The sequence below is a fragment of the Pteronotus mesoamericanus genome, unplaced genomic scaffold (genome assembly GCF_021234165.1).
Source record: "Pteronotus mesoamericanus isolate MK-2021 breed Mesoamerican mustached bat unplaced genomic scaffold, CSHL_Meso_final scaffold_651, whole genome shotgun sequence".
Classification (NCBI taxonomy): Eukaryota; Metazoa; Chordata; class Mammalia; order Chiroptera; family Mormoopidae; genus Pteronotus; species Pteronotus mesoamericanus.
In genome coordinates, this window is record NW_026555325.1 from 33,665,453 (window position 1) to 33,677,937 (window position 12,485).

At 37.4% G+C, this 12,485-nt stretch overlaps 1 protein-coding gene across 3 annotated transcripts in view; it reads left to right on the top strand.

The window, feature by feature from the left end:
• MAP3K20 (mitogen-activated protein kinase kinase kinase 20) overlaps positions 1-12,485 on the top strand; it is a 154,150-nt gene that overhangs the window by 87,542 nt on the left and 54,123 nt on the right. For all 3 annotated transcript variants that reach the window (XM_054562706.1, XM_054562708.1, XM_054562707.1), the window contains exons 9-10: positions 6,300-6,374; positions 11,809-11,915. In XM_054562706.1, the coding sequence (XP_054418681.1) occupies positions 6,300-6,374; positions 11,809-11,915 (182 nt within the window). The remainder of the gene's footprint in view (positions 1-6,299; positions 6,375-11,808; positions 11,916-12,485) is intronic.

A 12,485-nucleotide genomic window follows, 5' to 3' on the forward strand; every position in this document is an offset into this window, starting at 1 on the left:
AACTGGTATTTTCATGATATGAGAACCACTTGTTTCTGTTCTGTTTATTTTGCCAGTGAACTGATTATATACTTGGTTCTAGGTTTACAAATAAGAGTGAAGAAAATTATTGACCTTCTGTTGACTGTGGAGCAGAGCACTTGATGTCATTTTTTCCCTCTACCTTGTTTCAATATAAACTTTTTTTTAAAGCTGACTGGACCCTCCAAATGTGTATAAGACAGAATAATTAATATTTTTAAGTAATATTTTATCTAGAGGATGGGAGAACAGGTATAACTTTAAAGCACTTTGAAAACATAGGAGTATCCATCAAGGAATTTTAAAGCTGAAGAGAAAAATCAATTGAGAAGGTGCCTTTGATAGTTGACTTGACAGCTGGGAATCACCCTTAAATAACCTTCAAAACCTCTTCGATGTGTATGCAAGGAGGCCATCTCCCCCTCCTCCCCAGGGGTCCCCTGAAGTAGAGTGTACTGCTTTACCCACAGAGTGATCGATCTTATGATCAGCTAATAACTGATGGAGGCTACACAAATATCTCCCATACTATATTTATTAAATGTACTAGTTGGTTGGAAAAAAAAAACCCCACATGGCGAAATAGGTTTTCTCAATATCCTAATGAACTTCAGGAAAATTGGGTTTTACCAGGAAACTTATCTGACCGTTCTTATCCTGGACAATATTTATTTGTCAAAAGTATGGAAATTAGATGTAAATATAGTTTCCATTGTCATTCAAGATGTCTTGGGTTATTGAGTTGAAAAGACAAAGCTGTATTTTTTTTTAACAGGCTTCATTTAAACAAAGAATAGTATACTTAAACTTTCAGGGAGACATTTAAAAATGTGAACAGTCATCCTAGAATGTACTATATCCAAATATTAGGGTTATCTGCTCTTGCTAACATTTTAATCTTAAAAAAAATAAGACTTATAGGAAGTTGCAAAAATATTGCTAAGAATTCTGTGTACTCTTCCCTCACCTTCCCACTGACAACATGTTGGTATAGTATACTGTCAAAACCTGGAAATTGACATTGATACATTACTCTTAACTAGACTGTAGACCTTATTTGGTTTCACTATTCAAGATTGGGTTTTGCATCTATAGGAAGATCAATATTTTCTAAAAATTATATCTGAAGTTCTTTGCTTCTAAACCCTGCATAATGAAGATCTTTAAACAATAATTTTAACTAATATTAAATACTATTAAAACTAGATGCATAAAGCACTGTTACACTTTACAAAACAAACAATGAATCCTTATAGAAGGTATGAAATCAAGACAGCAATGCTAATAAATTTTTTAAATGGAAAAGATATGTATATTTGTGTTTATAATTAACAGAAAACTCATGGTCATTCAGAGTGTTCTGGCAGCATAATTTTTATCTTTATAAATACTTAGATTCCCATATAAAATTGGTTTTGTTCTAAGTAGCAAAACTATTAGTCTTGTTTAACATAGAAATCCTCAGAAAATTTAAGTAATTGTTTTTTACTATACTTTAGAAAAAGGTAATAATCTTGACTTAAAAAATAATTTTTGCGTCTTACATAGAAAATGGCGCAAAAGAGACTATGATCTTTGATGCTTTTTAATGCACCAAAATAATCTCTTACATAAAGTGTCTCAGTCTACATTTAACTGGTATTTGACAACCATGTCAGATCATTTAAATTAATTATGTCTCCTTGTATAATGTCTCAGATGTGGTATCTAAAAGTAAGAAAAGATGATAGAAATGATTGATATCCATATTCATCCTGTTCAGATTTCAGTTATTAGGAAAAAATGTTGAGATAAAGTTGTATTGTAAATGTTATCCTGTATGAAAAATTATTTTTAATTACACATGAGGTACATTTAGCTGCATAATTATAATTACTGTTTTGTTTTAATAGTTGCCACCCCCAACCATCTTATATTTTTTTTAAAAAGTAAACACCTGATTTTTCTTTTAACCTCCATCAAAAGCTTCCAGTCCACATTACAGTAAAGTAATAACACAGTTCATTAGATCATACGCTATTCTGTAAAATCACAAAGCTGGAAGTTAAAAAATCCTTAGCATGGCCTCTAACATGGAGAAGGTTTTTTTATTTTATTATTTTATTTTGTTTTATTTTGACTTTGAGATTATCTGTAATTCTAAGTATAGATTGTCTGTTTTCTTACCAAGGCAACTATTTTTCTAGTTTTACGCATAGCCTCCCCCAATCCCACTCAGTTAAGCTTTAAGTTTCTTATCTTCAAAACTTCTTTGGCAAACAATAGTGTGGAGTAAATGTTCTCAGTACTTGTTAGTACGGCAGTCCTAACTCTATCACATCCAGTGCCCTTTTTATAGCAGCCGTGTTAACACCCCCTCTACTTGCCTGAAATGAAATTCAGAGGTAATACAACCTACCTACACACATTATATTTTAAGTCAATATAATGCTCTAACTGTAATATAAAGGAGAAATTAATGAAATATTTATTGCAATGTGTAAATGCTCAGGCATGACCATAGTAGATCATGGAGCAATTGCGGGTGTTTGCCCCTATGGATAAATAGACTTCAACAGCTACAAATGCAGAGTAGAGTTGGGTTAATGACTCCACTATCATGCATGAACAACACTGTTGTTGGTGACAGATTTCCAGCATTTTAGTTAGGTTATGAATAATGCAAAACTCAGTCGGCCCTGCATTTATTTTATTTGGTAGTTGCATTCTTAGAAAGTTCAGTGCATTTAAAAGCTGTTCAAAACATACTTTGTGTTTATTTGTAAGTCAGAGTTAGATTCTAGGCTCAGAAAATTGTAAACCTCATTGCTTGCTTATTTGACTTTCATGAATGCACATGGGGCTTTAGAAGTTTGCTGGAATGTAAGAGTTCTTCATGCAAGACTTTACCATATGTTGGAGGCTAGCATCGTTGACCTGCTCCAGGTGCAACCCTCTCCTCTCCCCCCAGTTTTAAAACAAACAAAAATGCCTCCATAGATTTCTAAATAGCCTCTGGGAGCATTATTACACGTTCTATGAGAACCACTACTGTAGAATGTTAGAACAGGACTGATCCTCACATTGTAATCTTTGTTGTATCAGTCCTTACAGTTTATGAGTTTGACTAAAACCAAGCCATAATGAATCATACATTCAGAATGGCCTGTTTACCAGTGGCAGAAGGCACACTTCATTGAAATTATCTCTGTGATTGTAATGAAGATGTTATGTTCTTACAGTTGTCGATCTGCTGCCAAAGCTGAACTAGTTTCCAAGCTGCCTGGCCTGTTTGCATATTTCATTGTTGTCTGTAAAAGTGCTGTGATAGATTTGTGGTTTTAGAATTTGTATTTAAGTTCAAACTTGCCCTCCTCCTACCATAGTTTCTTTTAGACTTGATTCTATATTTACAGTGTTTGTTGTGCTGAACCTGATTCTCCATCCACTGTGACTCCTCTTTAGAGGAAAAGTGTAAGTGTCGATAGTAATACAGACTTCCAGTCAAGATGGCAGAATAGGTGAACACAGTTCGCCTCCTTGCACAACCACATCAAAATAACAACTAATATATAGAACAGCCATCACTCAGAACCATCAGAAATCGAGCTGAATGCAAGTTTGACAACTACAGAATTAAAGAAATCACATTCATCCAGACTGGTAGAAGGGGCAGAGATGCAGAACGGGCTGGTCCCACATTCACATATGGTGGATAAAAATTTGGGAGTGGTATCGTGGGAGCAACAAGTCTCAGCCCCACACCAGGCCCCCCAGCCCAGGGTTCCAGTGCCAGGAAGATAAGTCTTCATAACTTCTGGCTACATAAACCAGCAGGGAATGAGTCAATGGAAGAAACTTCTGGAGTCCCAAGTAGTTCCCCATAAAGAACGTACACAACGGACTTACTCATATTCACTCATATTCACTCTGAGCTCCAGCACAGGAGTAGCAGCTTGAAAGACACCAGTAACCTACAGGGAGGAACTAAAGTGTCTGGCATCAAGGTGAGAGCTGGAAGATAGTTTTCTCTCAGACAAAAAGGTAGGCAGAGGCCATTGTCCCTTTTCTGAACCCTCTCTCCACACAGCCACAGAACTGGCAGGCGGGTGCCATATCTGAGACTCCATCAACCTGGCTATCACTGTTTGCCCCACTCTGGAGATCCCCTGAGTCTCTGTCCCATCGAACTTACAGGCCCACCCCAGCTGTTAACAGAAACTTTTCCATATGAATGGCTGGTCTTGTCTCATGCTTCACCACTTCCTAAATCCTCTCAAATAAGCAATAGCCAGCTTCAGTGAGCTCCCAGTCCCTGTACCTCTTGCTGAGTGGCCCCAGGCCCATCACTAGCAACAACCAGCCTAGATTCACAGCTTGGCTTTGCCTGGGAATCTCCAAGCCCAGCACAAGTAGCAGCCTTCTCAGATTGCTTTATAGCTCATGCAGGGTGGCTCTGGCCAGGACATAGGTGGGCCAGACCTTGGCCTGCACCACCTGGGAAACTCCAGAGCCTGCTCACTCAGTGAACAGCTACAGACCACATCAGGGCACCACCACCCTGCCCCTGCACAGCTGATCTCCCGTGGAGGGTGGAGGTTGGTGGTCAGTGGTCACAGCCAGTTCTTGTGACTGAGTGGCCTGGGTAAATCCCTCCCATTGACCTGCCAACAGCAACCAAGGCTCAACTGCAAGAGAAGAGTATACTCAGCCCACACAGAGGGTGCACCTTGAGTACCCTGCTTGGGTGATAGGGGAGGCTGTGCTACTGGACCCTATAGGACATCTATTACTTTAGGCCAGACTACCAAGACAGGGAATCATAACAGCTCTACCTGATACATAGAAATAAACACAGGGAGGCTACCAAAATGAGGAGACAAAGAGACATGTCCCAAATGAAAGGACAGATCAAAACTCCAGAAAAAGACCTAAACAAAATGGAGATAAGCAATGTATTAGATGCAGAGTTCAAAACTCTGGTTATAAGAATGCTCAGAGAACTTAGTGAGGACCTCAGCAGCATCAAAAAGATCCAGTCATAAATGAAGGATACAGTAATGGAAATCAGAAGCAATTTACAGGGAAACACCAGTAGAGTGGATGAAGCCAAGATTCAGATCAATGATTTGAAACATAAGGAAGCAAAAAACAACCAATCAGAACAACAAGATGAAAAAAGAATCCAAAAAATGAGGATAGTATAAGCAGCCTCTGGGACAACTTCAAGCATTCCAACGTTCATATCATAGGGGTGGCAGAAAGAGAAGAGAAAGCAAGAAATTGGAAACCTATTTGAAAAAATAATGAAAGGAAACTTCCCTAATTTGGTGAAAGAAATAGACATACAAGTCCAGGAAGCACAGAGAGTCCCAAACAAGATGGATGCAAAGAGGCCTACTCCAAGACACATCATCATTAAAATGCCAAAGGTTAAAGATAAAGAGAATCTTAAATGCAGCAAGAGAAAAGAAGTTAGTTACCTACAGGGGAGTTCCCAAAAGACCAAATGTCAGCTGATTTCTCAAAAGATACTTTGCAGGCTAGAAGGGATTGGCAAGAAGTATTAAAGTCATGAAAAGCAAGGACCTACACCCAAGATTGCTCTACCCAGCAAAGATATCATTCAGAATGTAAGGGCAGATAAAAAGCTTCCCAGACAAGAAAAAAACTAAAGGAGTCCATTATTATATGATATGTTAAAGGGACTTACTTAAGAAAAGGATCAAAACTATGATCACTGAAATGGCAATAAATATATATCAGCAAGTGAATCTAAAAAAACAAACTAAGCAAACAAAAAGAACAGAGACAGATGCATGGATGTGGTGGAGATCATTTTAATGGGTGCCAGAAGGGAGGGGGTAGAGGGGGAGGGGGGAATGGGTGAACAGGTAAGGGGATTAAGAAGTACAAGGTGGTAGTTACAGAAGAGCCATGGGGTTGTACAGGACAGTATAGGAAATGGAGTATACAAAGAACTTACATGGATGACCCATGGATGTAATCAATGGTGTGGGGATTGCCTAAGGGAGTAGGGGATTCTGGGTCGAGGGGGCAAAGGAAGAAAAATTGTGACAAGTGTAATAGCATAATCAATAAAAGATAATTTAAAAAAGAAAAGTGTAAGTGTCTTTAGAGATTAAATATTGTGAATCTAAACATAAACCCTCACCTGACATATATTAATCAATGGAAGATTTAAATTTAATGCCTTCCTTTATGACCTTTCAATTAGCATTTTCTTTCCTTAACCAGTAAATCCTATGTTTTCTTTTGTTTAACTTTCTCTATTGTAGAGATTAACCATTCCAAGCAGTTGCCCCAGAAGTTTTGCTGAACTGTTACATCAGTGTTGGGAAGCTGATGCCAAGGTATGTATATATTTTTTTGTTGCTGTTGTTCAGAACTCTGAAATTACACTTGTTTGTTGGGCTTTGAGTTTTTAAAATGGGGTAATAATAACCCCTTTATTAAAATGGGGTAATAGTAACCCCTGGAGAACAGGAATGGCAGTCCAGCTTTGCTTTGTAATGCTGTTACAGCCACTGCTATTCCCCAGGTCAACTGTTCAGGCTTTCTGTTGACATCTGCTTATCTTGATCCTAGAAACTCAATAATGTTGGCTCTTTCTTACAGCACTCTGACATCTTTAATAATAACTATTGCACCTTCATGTTATAAAGATGGCTAGCATACAGTGCTTATTATATATATCAGGCACTGTTCCAAATACTTGATGTATATGAACTCATTTATTCCTCAGAAAAGCTCGATGAAATAGGTACTGTCATGATCCTCATTTTATAGATGAAGAATCAAGGCACAAAGAGGTTAAGTAATAAGCTCAAGGCCACACCTCTACTAAGTAATAGGGCTGGACATGAACCCAAGCCATCTGATGGAAGTCCCTGCTCTTAGCCACTACACTCTATTGCCTTTCTAACTAAAGACCAGAAGTAGCATTCAAGAGATTCTTGACACACACTTCCTGTCCAGTTTCAGTGATGTTTTTTAGTCTATCACAATAGAGTTGGAAAAATTCCAACACTGAGACTTTCATGTGGTTATCACATTTGAGCATGAATGGTCCATTTCCTTTCCCTACAAAGATCAATTTAACAAACTCTCATGTACATACAGAAATATTTATAGATACAATGATAGGCCAGCCTTAGAATTACATCAGAATAAAGGGAAATGGATGATGGTATATATGAAATAAGATTAACATGATAATTTTTGAAGCTGAGTTATAGGTATATGAAGGTTCATTATACTGTTCTTTTTATGATTGTATATGTTTGGGATTTTCCATAAGTTAAAAATAAAGATTCTCACAGATAAAACATTACAATAAGAGAGAATTATACTCAAGAAAGGAACTAAAATTTTATAGTTTCAATTTTTCCAGTTTTTCATAAAAATAGATATATTGCAGCTTGATCTTTTAAATAGAGATCTAAAAATAAAAACTTCTGAATGGAATTTCTTCATTAATTTTAATCAGTTCCAGTCTGACCTTAATCAGTTCCGGTCTCTGAAAGAAGAGTGAGTGATAACATATAGTCTCTTCCACATGCTTCCCTAGTAGGAATAACTTATAAACAATTAGTGAGTATAGAAATTGTGTTACTATAACTCAGAATTTTTCATGAATCATATATAAAGTTTCCCAGCATTGTTCTGCACTGCCAAGTGGGAACAGCTGGGCATAAGGTACAACAAGGTAGCCAACATTGCAGCAAGCGAGGCCCCTTCACCCCACGTACTCCCTGTTGGCGGGTCCGTGCAGTGCTTTGCCTTAGACGTGTTCGTTGCTGGTTCTCTCCAGCCTTGAGCATTTTGCCTTTCCTCTCATAACCAACAGTGCCAACCTTGGCTTTTACTTCTGTTCATCAAACTGCCTTCACCCCTTTTGAAAGAGACCTATATTTACTTAGTATTGTTTTTATTAAGATTTTTTAACTGTTAAATAACTTTTCATTTAGGATAGCTATTGTTTTTATTAGTATTCTCTGACAAAGTTGCATAGGTTTTGAGTGGTCCATCCTATTCCTGTTTTGACCCTGTTGTTTTAGAATGTGATTTTGCAGAACATGGGACTTTTTAAGCATCAAGAGAAATGCCTACGTTTTGCGACTCATCCGGTAGAAACTCTAAGTGGCTACTTGCAAGCTTTCACTAGAGCATTTATTTTATACTGTTAAAATGGTATCATGCTACCCTTTTCATACTCTTTCTACCACGTACATGTCCATTGGGACATACACATTAATTTTGTCCGTGTTTTCCTCTCTGACATTTAAAAAGAAATTTCACCTGAAATTATTTTCATTGAATTAGATTAGTGCAACTAGACCTCCATAATTGTAATTATATTTCAGTATGCAAAGCAGATTTTTAATTTCTTAATCAGAATCTCTGTAGTACCTTAATTAAAATTCTAAGAATATACATTTATGGTGTATTAATTAACTGATAGCGTAAATACCACAAGGACATTAGGCCCAGGGTTGGTGCCATGAGGTTGGCATGTCTTTAACATGTAGCACTGAACTTCCTTAGGACCAAAGGAATCTAGTGTTCTAGTCATGCAAAATATAAAGAAAGTTTGATTTTTATTCCCTCAATTCATGACATTTCATTCTGACAAAACTAATGCACGGCCCCTGAACTTCCCCCGATTGTACGCCCAGCGGCAGCCCACCGCCCGGCTCTCACGGCCGAGCTCCCCGAGGCGCACCTCCCACACCTTCGTTCCCCAAACGTGCCCTCCCTTCTTTCCTCTTCTTCCCTGGTCACTTCGTCATCAGGCTTCCCTGGTTATTCTGTCTACCCCAGTTAATAATAATTGTTCCTTTTTCTAAACCACAATCTGGGCTAATGCCTTGGCTTGTACTGTTGTATTTTTAAAAATATCTTTTCTTCCTGAATTGATTGCAGCTTCTATAAGAGAACATTGATGTGTGTTTCTGTGTTGCAACCTTTCAAGGCCAGGCAGGTTCACTCAGGATTCGGGCAGACAGAACAAAATGCACGGAGCTCGGGGATGCCTGACATGCCTTTATTCGAGGGTGGGGCTATCCATGCATGACATGCCACAAGTCGTGTGTCACGCCAGCAGGGAGTCCCAAAATCCTTATATATTAAATGTACACAAAGCTGGCAGGGTGCCAAGAGATTGTATAACAGGGCGAGACTCTGCACATGTGGGCCCACTCAAGGTTATAGAAATACTGCTTCTCCGGCCCATTCTCAAGGCTGTGGGAATGCTGCTTACTGGGCCTGGCGAGGGAGCCTGCCAGGCTCCATTTCCCCTGCAGTTTCCCTGTAGCGCCTTACAAAAACTGAGCAGGTAGATACGCAATCTGTGGCTGACTGAAGTCGCCAACCAAGATTTATTTCCTCAGAGGCACGTTTTAGTTCTTGGGCTACAAGTATATAGCATTTCAACCAGAACATGCCAAAAAAAATACAATGGTTGGTTAAAGTAATTTTTTCATTCCTTAGACTTCAGGATATTAACCCATAGATTAAAATATTCAGCTATAAAAATGTTCTTTTGCAATGAGAAGGGGGAAATATATACAAGAGAAAGCTGGTATTAGGTAAACATCAGGTCATGCCAATGGCTTACCCCAGGTGCTCAAAATATTTTATTGAAGAAAAGAAGGAAGTAGCCCTGGCAGGTGTGGCTTAGTTGATTGGCTGTTATCCCGCAAACTGAAAGGCCACCAGTTTGATTCCCAGTCAGACCGCATGCCTGAGATGTGGGCCACATCCCCAGTTGGGGGGTGTGTGAGAGGCAACTGACTGATGTTTCTCTTGCACGTCGATGTTTCTCCCCCTCTCTACCTCTGTTCCTTCCTCTCTCCCTGAAAATAAATAAAATCTTTTTTTAAAAAAAAGAAGGAAGTAAAGGTAGACATTGGTTCAAGTTCTAAAGTGACATTTCTAAATAAGGAAAAAATTAGTAGTTAATTTTTAGTAGTTAAAGCCCTGAATTTGAAAGGAAGTACTATTTTAACTATATGTGATAAAACATTTTGAAGGGTTTAAGTGCATAGTCCCTGGTTTTGTGATTTGCTTCATGTGTGGTACTGGGCAATTTATATTTTTATTTTCTGAGACTGATTTTCCTTATCTATAAAATGAAGACAACCAAAGAAATATTGTGTGCAGATGCTTAATAAGTAGTCCTTGTGATTTATAAGTAAGCAAAGTTCTACATAACATCTAAAAGGAAACTAAGTTCCTTCAGAGGAACTTACATTAAGTTCTTAGACCAGATCTTGCATTCTATAACCAGAATACACATAAAATGTTATTACCACAAAATTCTGCACTGTTGTTATTTTTTTAAACCTTCACTTTGATAATTTCTATCTGAGAGCATATTCTAATGGTAGAATCAAGATTTTTTTCCCTAGGGGTATCTGTCATCCAATTATAAAAGAATTTCACCTTATTTCAAGAATGATTATGTAGAAAAAATATTATTCTTTAAAAATTCATTAATTCCTTCTGCAGCTTTTTAATGCAAAATGAAAATCCTATGTTTATTATATAATCAGTTCTTGTACAAATAATGAAAATATTTTTTTCTTTTGCACCCCGACACATAGTGGTAGAAAGTAAAAGGAGAACAAAGTCAAAAAGAGACAAAGAGTATTTTTCAGTTTCCTACTTAAAGCATTTTCCTTTTTGCTTATTAGAAGGTTTGGTGTACATTAGGGACATTTTGCTACTTTTTCCCTCTTTAAAAAAAAAGGTGCGTGCACACATACACAGGTACGTGCACACACAGCCTGTTAAGGAATTCAGAAAAAAAAGAACTTGGAGAATATATCTCAGTTTTATACTCCTGAGAAACAGAAAAAAATACCTTTCTTAATGTAGGAAGCATTCAAGTCCTGAGAGCAAGCCACCTCAACAATTGTTCCTTCTTGTTTTTTGTGCTCCTAAATTAAAATGCATGTTTTAATTGCTACAACTATAATTTATTCAGAAATGGTATAATTATGAAGTGTGAAGAAAGAATGTGCATCATCCTTTTATTATCTTTCTCCATTTTTGTTTTAACCTTTTCTCTCATCCTTGGCTCTGGACTAAAGAAGTAGACTAGCGTAGTTACTGCTAGCTAAAGAAATACACCTAACCACTGCTTTTTCGGTTTCTAGGAAACAGAAAGTACTTTAGCGTTTCCCAGCATCAAAGTTAGTTAAATGTGAAATACACATTGAGAACAATGAAGTTATGATGGCTTTAAAATTGGGGAATTTTTCTGAGTGCCTGGTTTAGGAAATTTTGTTAGTTCTGGTAAATAGATAAGCAGATCTTTTCCCCAACATTTTATTATAAAAATTTTCAAACATCCAGAAAGTTGAAAGAATTTTACACTGGTGTATGCTGGTATACCTACCACCTAGGCTCTAACATTAACTTTTACACACTTGCTTAATTACATGGATAGATTTTTAAAGGACTTACTTTGCCTTTTAGGAGTCCACAATCATACCAAAAAGGGACACTTTTCCTTACCTGGAGAAAAGTTGTAATGATTCCAGCCTTAGACCACACAATAGAAAAATGACATGTCTATTCTTATGAGTAATTAATTGATTGAAAATAAGGACTATAGTTCCCTAAACCTCAGTGGTCAGATGGTTGTAAAGTAACTAGATCAGGACATTACATCATATTTTATTTTGTTATGGTGAGTTGGACTTATTACTATGCGTGTAGATTTTTCTCTTAAATATCTGTCTTAATTTCTAACAAGGGATTATTTATTCTCTTCTTCAGAAACGGCCCTCTTTCAAGCAAATTATTTCAATTCTGGAATCCATGTCAAATGACACTAACCTTCCTGACCAGTGTAACTCATTCCTGCACAACAAGGCAGAGTGGAGGTAGGTAGGCCTCGCTCAGCAGTGACGTCCTCTGGTTTCATACGACCATGGCTGACCTAAGCAAAAAAGAGAACCAGAAAACCTGGTGAGGATCCTGATTTCTAAGTATAGCTTAGAACTTCAGGCTTTTTGGTTTGGTTTGGTTTTGTGTTAAAAATATTTGGAGATCTAATAAGTCCTCCATTTCATAGGTTAGCAAAAAAGACTGTTCCTCTAAGCTTGCTGCCTTATCATATGGTATGAGTATTTGGAAAGATTATTGAAATCATATCCCCTGAGACAAAAGACAGTTACCAGACATTTCTCTGTGTACACTCTGTGTCAGGAAGCTTTGGCCTTTGTCCAGTGAGAATAAAAATACTGTTTGCCTGGAAATTTGCAGAGACCACTGTATGTTGACGGAGGAGGTAGGGAGGCTATAAAAACACTTTTAAAAGAAAACTTTTGATGTTATAAATCCTATTCAATTGTGTCAAGTGTAAAACAAGTTTAGTAATGAGAAAATTGTATTGTGTGAGTGGAAGAAGTAAGCTTGGGATGAGACATTTGAGCCAGGTCACATGATGCATG